The sequence below is a fragment of the Bactrocera tryoni genome, chromosome 1 (genome assembly GCF_016617805.1).
Source record: "Bactrocera tryoni isolate S06 chromosome 1, CSIRO_BtryS06_freeze2, whole genome shotgun sequence".
Classification (NCBI taxonomy): domain Eukaryota; kingdom Metazoa; phylum Arthropoda; class Insecta; order Diptera; family Tephritidae; genus Bactrocera; species Bactrocera tryoni.
The window spans coordinates 66,398,565-66,416,798 of record NC_052499.1 but is presented as its reverse complement, the minus strand read 5'-3'; the positions used below and the strand labels follow the sequence as shown (position 1 = coordinate 66,416,798).

Below are 18,234 nucleotides of genomic sequence, written 5' to 3'. Positions count from 1 at the left end.
TTTTACACCGCTTGAATTTAGAGGTTACTATGACAAAAGAAAAGATAAATTGCAAGACGCAGTCGAATAGAAACAATTTTATGTCAAAAGAATGCATATACATACCTTTCTATTGCAAATACATATATGTATTGAAAGTTGTATTGGTAGATAACGCTCACTAATTGACTAAGCCATTAATAAGTAAATTCTATTTATAATAAACTATTTCCATTGAAATATTGCGCAAAAAAATGCAAGATTACTAATTGAGTTGATTTTTCCGTGTTCGCAACCTCGATGTTTACTTATTTTTTCCATATAAAAAGATAAGGAATAAAAAGGAACGTATTCTTTATTTTGTAAGACTATAAAATTATGTTTTTGAGAGTCTACAGTATGGAATTAGTACATCCGAAAATTCCATTCTAATTCGGATTCCGAACTTGCGCAACCGGAAAAAGTTAAATATACTTCCGGTCAATACACGGTTTACTTTGAAATACACAAAAGCTATTTCAGATATCTGGTATAATCAAAAAAATAATTCCAGGTTAATTAAACTCATTCACGTATTCTTTTTTAATTTATTATTGCTAGGCAAGGAGAAGTGTGTGACTATAAGTAAGCGATGTGTGTTTCGAACTAGAAGCGAAAGAAATATCGTCGAAAAGACGACCTTGTATATGTATGTAATTTTATTTGTTTATACAGTTTGAATATGTTCAAATATTAAAACAAATTGTTATATGTAAAGAGCAGTTTTTTGCTTTCACACAAGTTCTCAAACCATTTGATAGACCATGTTCTTCAGCTCTGATCACAAACTGTAGACTCGTGAATTCAAATATGGACTTCAGAGGGCTAATTATCTACAGCTATTGAACCAGTAACATTGCTTTTAAGCCACTGCTGGGTGATTTTTGCAATGTACTGGAAGATCCAATGCACTTCATCGAAGAGAGTATTGCCTAACTGCTCTACCTTGTCTCTAAAGCATCCTGCTGGTACACTTTTGCCACTGTTTTAACCGATTTTTCACACTTTGTAACAGACCTTATGGCAAGGCTAAGAATATGTATGGAAAGTATTTATTAAGAGTGAATTAATTTTACTTACATATGGTTTGAAATTACCACATTCTCGTACCTGCCACACTATTCTAACTGTAATTAACAAACGAATGGTCTTCCACCTAGTACTGTTATCAGAATTAAAATTCAGAGAAATAAATTGCCTTTCCATAATTTTAATTGTAACTGGTTTATTTGTATGAAAAGTAATAAATATTTCAATACATTGAATACAAGCATATTTGATACAGTTTAAAATACTAGCGTGTACCGCTTATTACACTAAAAAACTAGATATTTTCATAGGTTCGTACAATATTTGTCACTGTAAATATAGACAAGTTGCACACATTTAAAATAGTTGGTGATTTGTTTCACAAATACCGAGCTTGCCCAGAATTGTACTTTAACTCGGCAATACACACAAATACAAAATTGATAAATAGATTTAGTATATGTACACACTGATAATACATATAGAATGCATATACATGAACATTTACATACATACATATTAAATACACAGGCTTTGTATGCCTTTAGCTAGTACAATATAAAATTAAATTAGTGCAAGTTTGTGAAAGCATCATCATTTCCGCGTCTCAAAGCAGCGATAGCAAACACGTACCGGCTTGCCCAGCTGCCCCTGATCGTTGAGTAGTGGCAGTGTATGCTCCGAGCATGTGTTACAGAAGATGTCGCCACAGCTGCGGCAATGGTGTTTTCGACGCGTCAGGCCGAATTCTTTCTTGCACGCCGTGCAATGTGTGGCAATCGAATCTGGCGCCCATATACCAGCGCTACCCACCTCCGAGGGTGACTGCAGTGACAGATCGGACGAGCGCAATTGCTGCTGCTTTCTTTCGCGTTCCTCCAATTCGGAAACCTTTAATTTGCTAACGCTTAACTGTATGCCCAACTCTTCGAGTGTGGTTTGTGCCTCCGTCCATTGTGTGCGCATTTTGTCGAGTTCTACCCGCAGCTTGGCACTCTGTTGTGCATCGTCGGTGAGTTCTTTTACGCAATTTTGCAGTGAACTGATTTTCTCCTTCAACTTCACTTCCTTCTCTTGTAACGAATGCCGCCATTCGCGTTCTATACGCGCCTCAGCTTCGGCGCGTGCGGCTCGCTCCTCGGATGCGTTCACCTGTGTGGACAGTGTTTGTGAGGTATTCTTGAGTATTTCTCCCAAATTGCTTTTATCATTGTCCCATCTGTGTGTTGAGAAAATGAAGAAAAATTGTTTGGATAAAATTAATAAATAGCGAAATTGTTTTTATTCTTAATATTTACATTTTGTGAGAGTGTGAAACTGTGAGTTCGAGAGTTTTGGGAGTGAGGAGAATATTATAGAAATCATGCCCCATAAAAACAACTCGCCTAACACACCTTTCCCTACGGTCCGATCATATCGATACAGCATGTTTCTGGACCTTTCGTTTTGTGATTTCGGTGGCAACCAACTTGCCACCCAAACAGGGACTAGATATCCCTTACAACAACAGATGGCTTAGCAATATCCAACATGGGAAAGTTTTAAAACGAAATACTGTATATTTACTGAAGGGGTCCGAAAAAATTTTAAATTTTTTAGAACAAAACAAACGCTTATTTGGCTGTTCTTGTCTTTGGGTGTTAAAGTTTTAGGTCTAACTCAATGGAATATATCAAAAGTTGTTGCACCACTCAAACAACTCAACTCAACCTATTGTTATTTTATAGATTTTGTTGAAATGATTGCTCCTGAAAAAATATCAAACCCACTTGACTGTTATAACCGTATAAGTTCTCTTTAAACTTATAGTAGAGATATTTAGATATAAAATTTTCCAATCGGGCGAAATTGGGGGATGATGGATAATCACTAATTTTAAAGTTGGAATGAATGCGAATCGCAAAATACAGTAATATCTTGTAAGGCGAATTTCGGAATGTTCATGTATACGGTTGTAAGAATGAGGGGCATAATTGTCCAGAGTATAATGGACCAGTCAGTCATAGGTATTGGTCCACACGAGTAGAAGAAGGTCTCATCGGAGAGATCAAATGGCGGAGGATCACGCGAGAAAGATCACGCTTAAATTTGTATTTCAAATTAACTTCGAAGAAGAAAATAAATGTTTAGTCGAATTTATATGGATACGTAAAGAAGGTGAAAATCTACCGACTTAATTTGAATATCAATATTTTTATACAATATCTCATGATCTATTGTTTACATGGTTTTCTTTATACTCTGAAGAGGGTATTTTAAGTTTGCCGCAAAGTTTGTTACACCAAGATGGAAGCGTTGAAGGCCCTATTTCGTCGTCCGGCTATCTAATGGTCAGTATATACGCTAAGTAGTCCTGCAATTTTTGAATATCGATCTGATTTCACACAGGTCATTTGCTTCCAAGTAACTACTCATTTATCGGTAGCTTCATATTTGTCTTAAGTTATTATTAAAGAACGTGTTAAAATTTTCAAACCTACTGTTCAGGTCGGTCAACTGATTGGTCAAAATCTTGACAAAGCTCTTTTTATACCCTATAAAATCGATTTAAACCTAGATAAAGCTCTTTTTACACCCTAAAAAAATGTAGCTGTGAAGGGTATTCTTTGGTGCAGCCGATTTTATATCTGACCATTCTAAGCAGATATCTCAACAATATTTCTAGAGTATTTTACATTCATTTTACAACATTTAAACGGGTGTTAAGTGAAAGGAACTGTTCGGTTGTTGTTGTCGTCGTAGTAGTTATCGGTAGTGTAGAAGACTGAATTTTAAGTGTTTCCCCAAAGGGTCATGGATTTTACGCAAATTTACCACCTGATGAGGGAGAAGCTAATGCACAACAGATATTGTTATAAAGGGTGCTCTAGAATAATACTCCCACTTTCGATGCTCACAATTTCACACAACTTTTCTGCAATAACTCAATAGCTAGCGAAAATCTTACTTCTTCTCCAGCTGTGCAATTGTGCTGGCCATGTCTTCCTTTTGACTCTCGAGCTTTTTGAGCAATTCGGTTTTATGTTTGAGCGAAGCGTCGCATTCCTAATTTTGCATGAAAATAGCAGAAAGCAAAGATTCACTCGTCAATTCAATATCAGTTTTAAGTAAATTTGTATTTTTATTCACTTTATTTTTATTTTAATTATTACATACATGTTACTTAAATTTAATTTAGTTTTACTGTCAATTTATATTTTGTTTAATACAATATAATTTGCATTTATACGGTATATATATTAGATAACCTTAGAACATATGGTAGTTATATAGAGCGCTAAATTCGGCAAAGTAAAGAGCAAAGAAATTATATAATAATGAGTAGTTCAATAAACTGTTGTTGTTTCTCTAATCACAGAATACTGTTTCGTATCTCAAGTTGAACCAAATACTGATTTTCCAATTAATACTTGCTTAGACTAGAGTTAGTAAGCCACATAGAATATTTACTAGCTTTGATTTTTTAACAATAATAATTAATTATAATTAAATAAAGTAGATTTCAATAAGCGCTAAAGGCTGGGAATACTTATTATAAAACATTTGTGTATGCACACGCGTACATGCTTACTTTTGAACGATAAGCTAAGTTAATTAATAACCGATTTTGACGCGAAAATAACGCTGACTAGTCGATAATGCCACATATCGTCACATAAAATACAAAATAACGTAACAGCACTTTTCTAAGTTTACAGGTGAAGGAAAAACGATATAATAAAAACCACTCATATTGAAACGAAATTTGATTTTCGGTTATAACATGGTTATAAAATGGTTACATATTGGTTATATCTGACAGCGGGAGCTGAAAACTTTATGCTACATACATATGTAATATGGTGGTAAGCAATAAAAAACCCAATTTAGATTTTTTGATGATACGCTGTTTTGCATTTTAGGTGACGAGATATATTAATATGGTTTTGCTGCTATGCACTTTAAGGGGTTGTATTCACTTGCGAATTTCAAATCGCAAATCAAAATCAAAAATCGATTTTTTTGTTTTACATATGTATATTATATCGAATGTATGTACTTATATATGAGAATATGCTCCGAGAATTTGAAGTTGATTCGGCAATTGGTTGCGGAGATATAAGCACATTTGTAAAAAATTGTATTGTAGTGTAAACGGCCCCAAAACGTTCAATGCGTTTTCCTCGAAACGCTATTTTCAGAGTTGGCGAGGAAAATTTCTTTGAAACGGCTGGCCTGAGCGACTTGAAAACTTTTCATGACCATCTTAGTTATGAGACACAATCTCCCTGTGTGCGGGCTTTTTCTGATGGTGAAGCATTTCTAGTACAACAACCGCTTGTTTTCGAAACCATCATGATGTGAGTAATCAAATTTTGACTAGTCCTTTGATGATTGGCTGCATTTATCTAAAAGACTAGTTTTTTTTTGGTTTGGTATGAAATCTTCTGCAACGCCTAACACTTTTTTCCGGTGGTCTGCCTGGAAATCAACTGCGGGATTAATAAAATTCAAAAATTTTGAAAATAAATCGCCGATTACACTACTCAGCAAATCTGAAGGAAAAATTATGGACTGATGAGCTAAGAGGTTTATGGGCTATTTGAGGGGTTCGGATTACGAATTTGAGCTCAACATTTTGCCATCACGTACAGCTATTTTTGTCATTTCGGTAAATGGTTGGGTTTTGACCCTTACACCACGTTCAAGTGGATGCAGCTCCATAAAGCATACCTATGTATGTATAATTATATATGTTTGTATGTATGTATGTTTAGTTGCTATAATCTATAATGTCTGAGTACTAAACTCCTCTGATTGATTTTATGTGTACATACATAGTAACTTTTCGGTATATCTACGCACAGGTATCATATCATTTATGTTTACATGTATGTCTGTACATATGTATGTATGTATGTAATCTGTAAGAATATAGCATTGTACTTTTGAAGAGACTGCAGATATTTTGCGCCTTATCTTAAAATTCAAATACATTTTAACATCCATATTTTTAACAACAATATATGTATGCATGTTTGTATATGTAGCTAAATATGTATGTATGTAAGTATGCATGTATTTATCTAGACTTCTAATTTTCTTTAATATATGTATGTAGGTATTTTTCCGTCAACATATATCTCCTAAGTTAATAAAAAGGCCTTTAGTATGCGAATACGAGTATTAGTAATGACTGTTCACAGCTATAAGGACTTGAGAAATGTAAGCCATACTTTACGCTAACGACAACTATACATTATTATTGTTGTTGTTTTACTTTATTTTATATTTTTCAAATCAAATATGATTTTAATTGAGACTTTAAACTTTCAATTAACTTTTTTCAAAATTTTCAAAATATTTTTACATAATTTTTTGCAGCTTTGCAGCGTCTAAACACATACATAGCGCTATAAAGACTAATAGAAATCACTAACGAAACTCTCCACTAGTTTTCTAAATGATTTTCGATTATTATTGTTATTATTATTTTCGTTTTTGTAAAATAAATGCTTAACATCAAGTAATTTTGAATTTAATTAATGCTTAAATAAGTATCTAACATATTCTCAGTTTTAGATTTTCTCTTGCGACAAGGCATAGTCACTTTTGCAGGTGTCCATCGGCTTTTCCGGATAGGATTTAGCCACTTCGGTAAACGATTTCGCTGAAGTTGGTGTTTTGAGTTCGCCCTCAGCCTCTAGTTTGTCGGGTGCGACCGTGGCCGATGGTGACTTGCGATAATTATTGGGATTGAATGGTGGTATGGCGTCGACTTTCAAATGCAAACGCTTCACTGGCGGTCCAATGTCCTGCCGATGCTTTTTGGTGAGCGCCTCGAATTTCTGTAGATTTTGTTGACGTCGTGACGCGGGCGATTTATCGCCAATCGGTTGGCCAGTCAATTGCTGCTGTTGCTGCTGCTGCTCTAGCTTAGATTCGTATTTTCTCTCGAGCGATTGCAGTATGTTGCCGATTTGTGAAGCTTTCGTTTGTAGGCGTGATACCATTTCTCCCTTCTGGGTCAGCTCGTCTTCACATTCCTGATTAGGCGTAAATTGTGAATGGTTCGATATAAGGAGAGTACATATACTTATACGTAATGCAAATTGTGTTGATAAAAATATTACTATATTTACATGGCTTACATATTACAAAATAATTAAGTATGGTAGTTAATAATTAATGATAATTAATATATATGTATGTATATTGAACAAATTAATCGTTATACATACATACATATATGCATAAGTGGATTAAGTTGATGCTTAATACATTTAATTAAAATAAATAAGTAAATTTCAATTTAATTTTTGTGATTCAATTTGGGAAATTAATTAGTGTATTTTTATGATATTAAATTAGTTAAAAGGGAAATTATATAATTAATTCAGTTCTGATCAAGATTTTTTTGTCCATTGCTTTGTTAATTATTAATTAATTTAATTAATTTGTTTATATTTACGAGGTTAAATTAAAATATAAATTATTTAATTTTTCTAATTAATTGCGTTCATTGCAATTATATTTGGGATAATTTTTTATTAATTATTAATTAATTTAATTCATTTGTGTATGGTTATGAAGCTAAATGTATTAACACATTTTAAAAGAAAAAAATATTTAATTACTCTAATTTATTGAGTTCATTGCAGTTATATTTTGACCAATTTTTTATTAATTTAATTAATTTGTGTATTTGTATGAAGTTAAAATTTTAAATTTTAAATTAAAATATTTTATAAAAATTAAATTAATTATTTTGGTCCGGATGAATTAAATTTATGCTAATCTGTCAATTAATTAATAATTAATTAAAAATTTTTCTTTATGTATTTTGCTTTAATATATTTTAATTGCACTAAACAGACAACCATTTAATTTAGTCAATCAACTAATTGTCTCCATATCTATTAAAGTAAAAATATATACTTTTACTTCGCACGGATTTCTTTCGTAATCGTTGTCTTTTCCGCCACCTCCTCGTACCCACCTGTAATTTGCGATACATTTCCAAATTAATTTGTTTTATATCGTCCAATTGGCGTCGCAGCGATACGATTGTATCCTGCTTTTCGTGTATATCCTTCTCAAGCAATTTCATTGCCACATCGGATTCGGCCTTCAGGGATACTTGTAGTTTCAACTCCTTATCGAGTTCGGCATTTTTCTTTTTCTCTTCACTCAATTCGGCGTTGAGTGTGTCGATCGTTGCTTTATTCGCACGATCTGACGATTTGTTTGGACTGGCTTCCGCGTTTGCTGCAGAAACATCTTCTATGGGAAATAGGTAATATTTTAAGCGTATAAGAACCAAATGTGGTCACACTAGGCACAGAACGAGAAATGAATGAATATACGTACTGGTAACGGTGGCATTTTGACGTAGTGCCTGATTCTCGGCTTGTAAGGCTAAGAGGCTATTGCGCGCAATCGCTAGATCCTCCTTCATGAGCGCATTTGTTGTTGTAAGCGATTCAACCTTGGCCTGTAGATTACCGACTGTGGCACTAAAGCGAAATCACGTCAGTGATAAAGAATCTGCCTCGGGTAGCAAAGGATAAGCACGCAATTGTGCAATACAAGACGACTAATTTTCATTTGTATTAAAAGGGAAATATGGCATGGGTAAATTATAACACTGGTATTTTAAAATTTATCGATTTTTTTTGGAAAAATTCTTTCGCTTTAAAGTTCGCAGACTTGTACTTTTCTCCACTAAATTATGGTTGAAAATAGTTCGCCTCTGTGTTGCACAATTGACTACATAACCTTCAAAGCAATACAATACAAAGCATACTTTAAGTGCCGATTGAGCTCTTCAATATAGTTCTTTTGGTCCAACACGGCAATCATGTTGCCCTGACCATTCGCCTCCAATGACTGATTGATCTCTTCGTCGTTCTCGTTACTGCGCGAACTCGAACGCAAGTAAAGTGAGAAGTCGATAACACCCTGTTGCGAATCCAAATCTTCCTCTTTCACGCACAAATTACAATCGATGACATTTAGACCCACCAAAATGCCCATTATGACCACAATCTACGGCGAGAGACACAAGAAAAACGAAGCAATATTTAAAAGTGTTGTAACAACTGAGTCACTAGTGGTAAGTATCGCACCTCGTCGCTCATCATTAACGCATGCGGTTCGTAGTATTCGTAGAGCGAATCGTCGCGATGCTCGATAAGTGCCTGCAAATAATCGGCCAATTTCTTCTGCATCAGCGCTATGCGTAGCCAAGCGCGAGCGCGTCCAATATGTGTGCGCACGGTGGGCAAATCACGTACACTTGCGGTGATGTCCTGCGCCTCGGGACAATAGTTTTCTACGCTCTGCAACAGATCCCACAATTCTTTACGTGGCCCCAAAAGACCCTAAAATAATCGGTTAGATTGTATAAAGACAACGCTCCCCGGCGATGACAAAGTAGTTGTACACACCTTCTTTGGACGCAAGCCATGACCCAGTACATGCTCTATGACGATGAAAAAGTGTTGCAGTGGTAGGTGGTCCGAGTCCAACATACGTCCGAAACGTAGCGACTGCTCTAATAGTTCCTTTACCACGAGTTTGCAAATATTTACGAGATTACTGCGTTCGATTTCAGCTGGATCGCGTGCTAAAAGTACAAGTCGTCGAATTGTGACGATTAAACACTGTAAGACCTGCGTTTAGCCAAGTTGAATTGGCTGTTTAACGGTTAAGTCTGGTTTATGTATTCATGTGACCGGCATGATCAGTTTCAGCACTCAATAATTCATAATACAATCACACCGCCGCATGGAGAGAATAACGAGTTTACGTCGAGCGTGGTAAAACCATGACATTTTCTTCTTACAACATACAATATAAGTAAGCTGTTAAGCTATATTGAGGTCAGTTCGACAACTGAAGTGGAGAAAAATGGCCTTCAGACGAGCAACTTTTTTTTACAAAACTCTATTCGAGAGAGATCTCTGAGTATAACAATAGGATGTCACAGAAATTGCTCTCGATATTTACTTGCAATCGGCGCACACTCGTATTCGTTTTTTAGCCACGCCCACAACCACTTACGTTAGTCTATCTATGCATTCCCACACTACTAACGTATCAGAATTTGCTTGCAACCGAAAATATTGAATATCGAAAAGCATAATTAAATGAAAACTTAACGAAAGAAGAAAATTCGTATAAAAAACTGTAGAAGATTCAATTGATCGCAGGGGCTTTTGATTTGCCGCAGACGTCAGTCGGCACCAGAAATGAAATTATCAGTTTTGAAAAAGTATTTGACATGAAAAGATGAAAATATGTGTGCCTCTAGTGCTGCTGATGATGCTCTGTCCGGGCGGCTGTCCAGTGTACGATTTCGATTTGCGCACCGTCGAGCAGCCTAGTCAATTCGCGAACGGTCTAAAGCTTGCCGCCGACCTTAATAGCGAGTTCAATCAGGGCATGATGAATTTTCATGTGCTCAATGACAAGGACCGATTCGATGTGGAGGACACGTGCAAGCTAGACGGTATTTCAGACGAGCCTGTTGAAGGTCCAACAAGAAAACTGAAGTATTTACGTAGAGCTGAGGAGGAAGATATATCTAATATGGAATTGAATGAGTTTGTGGGATCGAATCTTTTTGATAGTACACGTAAGAATTGCTTTTCGCCGGAAGATTTGAATTTGCTGGCCGCACGCAGAGACTTTGAGGTAACTAGAGGTTATTTTTATGCTTGCATAAAGGAAAAGGGACCATAAAATTAACATTTTTTTTACAGTACTTGCTGCCGAAAGATTTGCCGAAATGTCTACTCAACGACGACATGTTAAATATGCTGCTGAATTACTTTTACAATGGCAACGAGTTTATACAAAGAATGAACGAAGTTTCGAGAAAGGTGGTTGAGCGTGCTTATTACGATATGTTGGGCGGTTACTTGCGCTCTTACATGCTGCCAGTGGCTAAGTACTCCTTTTACGGCGGCAAGGTTAGTCTCAAGGTGGTCAGTAGTGTGGTAGAGCTGTATCAGCAATGCAAGTCCTTTCTGAACACGAACGGCAATGGCTGGAAAATGCCCATTTTACTTGAGGAAATGGAAAATGTGCGTGTGGACTCGATAAGGGGCTCGGACTGTGGTGCCGATGGCAACGGTGCTGGTGGCGGACCGACCGGCTGTGCACGGCTCGAAATGTTGCCGGCCAGTGATGGCGATGAAAATGTTATGCTCGTATCTTTGCCAAAACTGGAGGCCGATTGTGTTGAGAACGGTTTGAGTAATATATGGTTGCCGTTTCGGAAGCGACGCAATTATGATCTCAGATCACAGAAATCCGCTTATATCATTTTACGATTCTACGAAACGGTCACACGTTGTTATCAATCACAGTCAATGCCACAAGAAGCTTTCAATTGCAAATTTATAGCATGGATTAATGAAAACTTAAAGCCACATCTATCCGACGAGGAGTTCTATCCCGGTCTGGGTGGCGTACTACGGATTGTTGAAAAAATGAGAAAAGGTCGTAAGGCGCTGGATATGGACGATGATGAAGCGCTCAATCAAGGCATAGAGGATCTGAGCGGTACGCGAATGGGCGATACTGGTGGAGTTGGCGATAGTAAAAGCGACGATGGCTTTTCTGACATGGAGCTAGCACAAAAGGCCTTGGAATACAAGATGAAGGAGAGCGCCAGAAAAACAATGATCAATAGTAAACACTGGTTTGAGAAGAGCGCCAATGACAACAGACAACTGCAGAGCCGAAAGATTTGCGAAAAGTCTAAAGGTCAACAAAGCCAACATGTTCCGCAAATACATCAAAATCAAACACATAAAGGCAAGAAGCCAAAGTGTAAAACAAAGGGTGGAAAGCATGGTGGCGCAGGGTCCCTAATCAAGTTGACATCGGAAGAACAAAAACACTATCTCAAATATCTTTGTTGCATTATCGGACTTATACTGCTCATATTACTGATCATACTGCTTGTCGCTATGTTATTGCGATACCGCAAACGTAGGCGTAAGACTGAGCCAAAACCAAAGCCACCGAAAAAAAAGCGTAAATGCCCTGCATGGTGCAGCTTTTTACTATGCAGAAAGAAACCACGCGATGAAGAGATCGTTATTAAGCCCGAGACGAAATCGGTTATTGCGACACAACCACGTAGATCACACAAAAAATGTAAAAAGTGAAGCCTATAACTAATCAATTTCAACTTTCCAGACCGACGCGCGTCCACTTCCACATCGTCGCTGGCTTGTCAACCGGCTGCTAAATGCATTCCATGCTCTAAGCGCGCCACCAAGGAATCGGAAAGTGCACCCATTATCGAAACAACCTCACTCGATTACTATTCCTCGTCCGAGCCCGAAAGTAAAGTGCGTCAAAAAGCGAAAAAAGGCAAACAGAAAGTGGTCACAATAGATGAGAAGAAGAAGAAAAAATCGGCATCACCCTCACCAACGAAAACTAAGTCATCACCGGCGAAATCTAAAGCAGCACCACCGAAATCGCGACTTGGTGGCGGTGCAGAGCTAAAAAGTTCATCCAGTTCAGATAGCACGAAGCGCTTGGGCATACAACGTACCATCCCCACAGACAATAAGAAGAGTAGTGTATAGGAAGGTATCACTTTTATATAAACCAATATTAAATATTATTTTTACAGAATGAAGAGGACACGCCCTTATTGCCGCAGCCGGAACGTCCAGCTTCCCGCGATCACTCGAAAGGTTCACGCAGTTGGGAAACCATGTACGACACATAAATCTCTGCTCAATCAACTAGCATCTACACTATAGCGTATTTATTTCTCTATTTACTTATCGCAAGTGTTTATTCACATTATTTATGTATATTTTTGCATTACTTTTAAGCAATTTTTTTCGCTAAATAAATAACGGATCTTGCACGATAAAAAAAAAATATTGCAAAGAGTGTGGATCCACTGAAGACTGTGAGCTTCGAGATAAGGGCTTTCCGTTTCAACGACAGTCGGGTCTACGTAACCGGAACGAAGCCGGATTTTTTAACCGATCAAGGACTGTCAACTGTTAACAAAATTCTGCCGTTGGGGCATTAATTGCTATTGCGGACGAAGCTCGCGTGGCTCCTTCTCATAAATAGATTATTTAAGCGTTTGCATTATTTCATCAAAAGCTAGGTATGCATGGTGTGATGCATTATTGATGACAATAGCTTCGAAATTACATTGGTATGTTCAGTCCTTTCCTGGCAATATCGAAGCTGAGAGTGATTTCTAACATTAAACAGTGTCTAATTAAATGGATCATAATTAGAAGGCAGACCAAAAAACTATATTATGCATAGGCGCTACATAAAATCGTGAAATTTCGAAAGTAAATTCGAAAAAAAAATTAAACTGAAAGCTGAAAAGTTTCGACCAATGCTATCAATTACTGCAATTGGAGTCCTTTATTTTCATAGTCAAGTTAGAGTTCGTAAAAGCTTGAGTGAAAATGGTAGACGGCTTTTTATGATAAATTTTCCATAGTTGTTTTGAACTTTTAAAGGTTCTATAATTGGAATATTTGTATCTATCATTTCTTCAAAGATTTTCTTCATAGATTTGTCATAAATTTATTTATATACAAGAAGTACTTAATACTACTTTTGAGCAAAAGCAAAAATGCTCAGCCATTTTAACTCGAGTTCACAAATATTTGAGACTCTTTAGCAACAAGATGGATGCGTGAGTGCCACTATAAGTCTAATGCATTGTTCTCAAGAGGTTTACCCACCACACTTCTAGGTAAGCAACAAATACATTTATGTCACCTTTAAGTGATGCTTGGGAAAAGGATACTTTAACGTAAAAGCGCCGAATGACATCACCATCATGCAAGTGAAATAAGTGCAATCAGGTGTGAAGCAATGCTTATACATACATTTATATCAACACTTGTAGCCAAGCAGCCTGCAGGAAACATGAATTATAAATGTAAATTATTAAAAACAAAAAACGTTCAAAACCGGAAGAGATATACATTTTGGTGTTTTTTGGGAACATTTACAGAGGTTTAGCAAAAACAAACATATGCATCATTTGTAATATGAGAAAACGAAGATAGAGATAATTTTATAAAATTTGATATATGTATGTATGTATGTAAAAGATATACTACAGTTTCTATTGGTTGTGCGTATTTTCAAATTCCATAGAGTTTACGCTAAAAGTAAAATCAGCCAAAAATCTAATTCAGACCAACTTGCAACAATTTGGAAACCGGATATTTTCCTGTAGGGTAGCTATTACTTATTGCTTACTTTACACAAACCAAACAATTATGACACATACAAAGTGATTGATTTGAATTTAGAAAATTTGTTACTGAAACAAAATTATTTGGAAACAAAAACCAAAAAAATGCATTGTGTTTGAAATAAAAACAAAAAACAAACAAATAAATAAACAAACATATGAATCTACTATTTACATATGCACTTGTATGTGTGTGAGTGTAGTATGTGAAAATATTGCAATGGAAATTAGTTGAAAAAAGCAACCTACGGTGATTGGACCATTCACCAGTACCACCAACACCAAACACACCAATCAAGCCATTATCTGCATGTGCATGTCGTGCGGTAAGCAAGTGCGACAACGACGACGACGACGAACCGTTCGTCTTGTGCACATGTTCGGGTGCATCGTTAAAACGACGACCCAGCAAGTTACGGACAGTCAATATACCATTATCATCCAAACCGTTCGACATTCCCGAATAGCGTTTGTTCTTTTGCCCCAGCTGTGTGCCGCGATGTACGCCATAGACGCTGGTACTGGTGCCACCGCCGCCACTATGCTGCTGCCCAATGTCAAGATCTTGTAGCTCCTTCAGGCAAAGCCAATCGCCGTCAACGGAGACGCGAAAGTTGCACAAATAGATAGTGTCCTGCACACCGCCGGCAATCTCTTCACTTGTGTTCGCATGTGAAGCTTTAGGCAGGCTAATTGTTGTGGAGTTGTTGTTCTGCTGTTGCTTAATTTGCTTTTGTTGCTGCTGATGCTGTTGCTTTTGATGAACACCCGTGGTGGCGCTGGTCATTACGTTGACTTGCTGTTGCATCTTGTAAATTTTATTCGATTTATTATTTTTTGACTGCGTAACAATCGCTATGGTCGTCGAGGTGTTGTTGTTATTATTGTTGTTGTTCAACGTTAATTTCCTGGTTTCGTCAGCCAGGGAGCGCATGTTACGGGTATTGGGTGCGCATAAGCCAAATCAAATTGTTGGAAAGATGTAACCTGGGAACGTACACAATTGGCCCAGACTCCACAGTGTGATAATAAAAACACTGTTGGCTCTGACTGTCGTTTATTTGAAGTCACGAAATTGCTGTGAAAAGTAATTATAGCTCGCGTTAATCGAATATTGTATGCTCTGGTGAAAAATCGAAGCGCACTTCCCCACCCACAATCACCATCGATGCAAGACAAAGTTGTTGTAGACCAAACTTCGCCTTTTCGTTTTTACTTTCGCAGCTAGTACTGATGTCTTTTGCAATATTTTGTTTGTTCATTTATATTTAATTAGCACTGTAGAGAGTTTTACTATTTAAAAACACGATTAATTCTTCACGCAAATTTCCACTGTGTTTTTACAAATACTGCACCGTAAATTAATGCGAGTGAATAGGTAAATATGTATTTGTATTGCGACTGACTGGCTACTTCACTGATGACTGTCTGCTTCAAGCTTTGCAATTCTCACAATTTGAAGGTATAGTATTGTGTCCTTTGGGGCTCTCTGCTTGAAGTCTTCAATTTACTCGCACCACTCGCTCACATCCGGTGGTGAGTTTGCTCACTCACAATTTACTTGTTTTCAAGTTGCCATTATTGATTTTCCACTGTCACAGCTGTCACTTCGACGGTCAAAAGGCAATTGTTTTATGTTAATTTCTCTCCCAACTAAACACCCTTTATTTGAATTTGTAGGGATTTAACTGGTGGCATATAGGAAATTCGAAAAGATTTTTCAAGAAAGTGGACCATAAATTTAGTGTTTGAATATGGGATTGATACAATTCATTCATAAAAAAATATCAATAGATTGCTTTATATAAAAAACGAGACAAGATAGAGGAATAGTCTTAATGAAGCGATAGTCAGCTCGCGGAGATCTAATCCTGCTTAAATCAGTAAGTTGAAAGTAAGAGCCTTAAGTCTTATTCAAGCAACAGTCGGTTCTAAGCAACTGAATTTGATTCGTTTTTTTCCAAACCCTATTCGGATCGGTAAGTGGTAAGTAGGAGTAACAGCCTTAAAGCAATAATTCTTCCTTCATTACAATAATACACTTTAATATTTGAAGATTAGATAAAATATAACCGAGAAATGTTTAGACAGACAAGAGCTGATGGTGTTGCTTAGCCATAATTGTTCTGGTGGCGCTTACAGAGAAGTTGTTGTTGTTGTTGTAACGGAAACTCAATCCCCGTTATGATGGTAAGGATTATACAAGTTGTCATCGAGATCATCCAACAGCAAGCCTAGGAAACGTGCTGTTTCGACGAGGTTGGATCATATGCAGAAGGGTATCAGATGTGTAGGGTTAACAGGGCATGCAAAGAGATAGTTAGTGTCATGCAGGGGCTCGCTGCACGCTGGACATATATTTGATATTTCAGGTTCAATTCTGAATAAGTAGGAGTTTGACTTGCATGATCCTGAATTTCGAGATTGGATTACCAGGTGGTTAAAATAAAATGAATTTTAGCCGTATGAATGTAAATAAATAATTAGACCCGACAGTCGAGGCAACAGGATGAGTTGGGAGTCCTTGGCCGGATAAAATTATGTGTCGTTTCGAAGTATTTAGAGATTTTTATCCGGCCAAGGTCTGTCATTTCGGCACCATACATTGAAATTACTTCAGAAATATGTATAAATTATAGCCCTTGACTGGATGTAAAATCGGATTCTTTGTAATTACTTGGAAACGAGTTTTATTAATTCAGTGTTTAATGGACTTATGCAGGTAAATAAGTAGTCTTACCTACTTTGAATATTTAATAATTTAAAATTATTAAGATGACACTAATTTATAATCCTTAGATAATTTTTGCAAAATATAACTTGAATAAATGTTGATTATATTTATTTTTAGACATATGTATTGAAACTATTACAGCAATATTGTAATTTCGGTTGTCGGATTACTCTGACCCCCAACACACACCTAAAAATTAATTAAGGAGAAATAAAAAAACAAGATCCTGGTAACAACTAAAAATATCATCTACTTGCAAATGAGCACAGTCAATATTTACCTAAATAAATAAATAAGCCTTATGACATTCAGATTTTTGTTTACATAGGGATATATTATACGTTCTTTGTTGTCTGATATTGCCCGTATCACTTTGTGAGTACTAACCCCATATAAAAATATTTGATTTAAAAAATGATAGTTTCCGATCAGATATATCATATCTTAATTCGAATCTGCTGTAAAAAATGTTTAATGCTTACAAAGCGTTCGCAAGTTGTTAAATCACCTGTTGGATCACAGATTATTCAGGCACTTTTGTAGCAAAAACGCATACTTGCAAGTTTACATGAGTGCAGGCTTGAGCACATATGTACATACATAAAAATAGCAATGTAATAGTTTATTAAACATCCAAACAGCATTGCAATAAATGTATTTATAAATCAAAATAAATAAATCCTCAACTCACCAGGTTTTCGTTTTTTGGGCGTACATGTTTGTGATGATGCCGATGAAACTTCCGATGGTATGCCCGTTTGAGCATTATTTGAACCCGTCACCACACCAGCTGCATTCGAAACGAATGCACTAATTTGCGATGAAATACTTTCTGAACGTCGGAAAGTATCTCGCAATCTATTTAGGGAGGATAATGATGGGGAACTAGATAAAAGGTTATTAGAGGCATTGCTGGCGGTTTCTTCACTATCTGGACTACGTAGTAAGAGATTACGCGAACTACTCATTTTGGCACAGCACTTGTATTTCCACAAAGCACAACACTAAAACCACACACACACGCCACAAACAAAAACAGTAAAGTGCACAGTTCGTAATAAATGTTAGAAAAAGTTCATTAAATTAAATTTAATATCCAGACAGATTGGATGAAAACAAATTTGGCGAGTCCAAAACAATTACTTCTTTTTTACTGTGCTTGACATTTAAGTTGACTTTTTTATGTTTTCCTTCTGCACTT

At 36.5% G+C, this 18,234-nt stretch overlaps 2 protein-coding genes across 6 annotated transcripts; one reads left to right on the top strand and one right to left on the bottom strand.

Moving 5' to 3' along the window:
• Positions 1-1,208: 1,208 nt before the first annotated feature.
• On the bottom strand, positions 1,209-18,182 carry LOC120776808 (protein RUFY3). 5 transcript variants are annotated; one of them, XM_040107840.1, is made up of 8 exons: positions 17,725-18,182; positions 9,477-9,655; positions 9,156-9,410; positions 8,834-9,075; positions 8,398-8,543; positions 8,027-8,310; positions 3,995-4,092; positions 1,209-2,266 (listed from the first exon to the last, which is right to left on the bottom strand). In XM_040107840.1, exons 1-8 carry the CDS (start codon positions 17,999-18,001, stop codon positions 1,642-1,644), a joined length of 2,106 nt encoding a protein of 701 aa, XP_039963774.1. In that variant the 5' UTR covers positions 18,002-18,182; the 3' UTR covers positions 1,209-1,641. The 5 variants fall into 5 exon arrangements, with proteins under 5 accessions (XP_039963774.1, XP_039963746.1, XP_039963755.1 ...); XM_040107812.1 differs by lacking the exon at positions 17,725-18,182 and adding an exon at positions 14,549-15,754; XM_040107821.1 differs by lacking the exon at positions 17,725-18,182 and adding an exon at positions 14,732-15,748.
• LOC120776835 lies at positions 10,104-12,850 on the top strand. Its single transcript, XM_040107860.1, has 4 exons — positions 10,104-10,725; positions 10,794-12,180; positions 12,241-12,632; positions 12,686-12,850. Exons 1-4 carry the CDS (start codon positions 10,321-10,323, stop codon positions 12,782-12,784), a joined length of 2,283 nt encoding a protein of 760 aa, XP_039963794.1. The 5' UTR covers positions 10,104-10,320; the 3' UTR covers positions 12,785-12,850.
• Positions 18,183-18,234: the final 52 nt, after the last annotated feature.

Excerpts from the sequence above, each read along its gene's own strand:
- LOC120776835 (XM_040107860.1), top strand. The coding sequence starts at position 10,321 with ATGAAAATATGTGTGCCTCTAGTGCTGCTGATGATGCTCTGTCCGGGC. Across the intron at positions 12,181-12,240 it reads GGTTATTGCGACACAACCAC|ACCGACGCGCGTCCACTTCC; the intron begins GTAGATCACACA and ends TCAACTTTCCAG. Across the intron at positions 12,633-12,685 it reads CAGACAATAAGAAGAGTAGT|AATGAAGAGGACACGCCCTT; the intron begins GTATAGGAAGGT and ends TTATTTTTACAG.
- LOC120776808 (XM_040107812.1), bottom strand. The coding sequence starts at position 15,233 with ATGCGCTCCCTGGCTGACGAAACCAGGAAATTAACGTTGAACAACAAC. Across the intron at positions 9,656-14,548 it reads TGGTGAATGGTCCAATCACC|CACGCGATCCAGCTGAAATC; the intron begins GTAGGTTGCTTT and ends TTGTACTTTTAG. Across the intron at positions 2,267-3,994 it reads ATTGCACAGCTGGAGAAGAA|ATGGGACAATGATAAAAGCA; the intron begins GTAAGATTTTCG and ends CTCAACACACAG.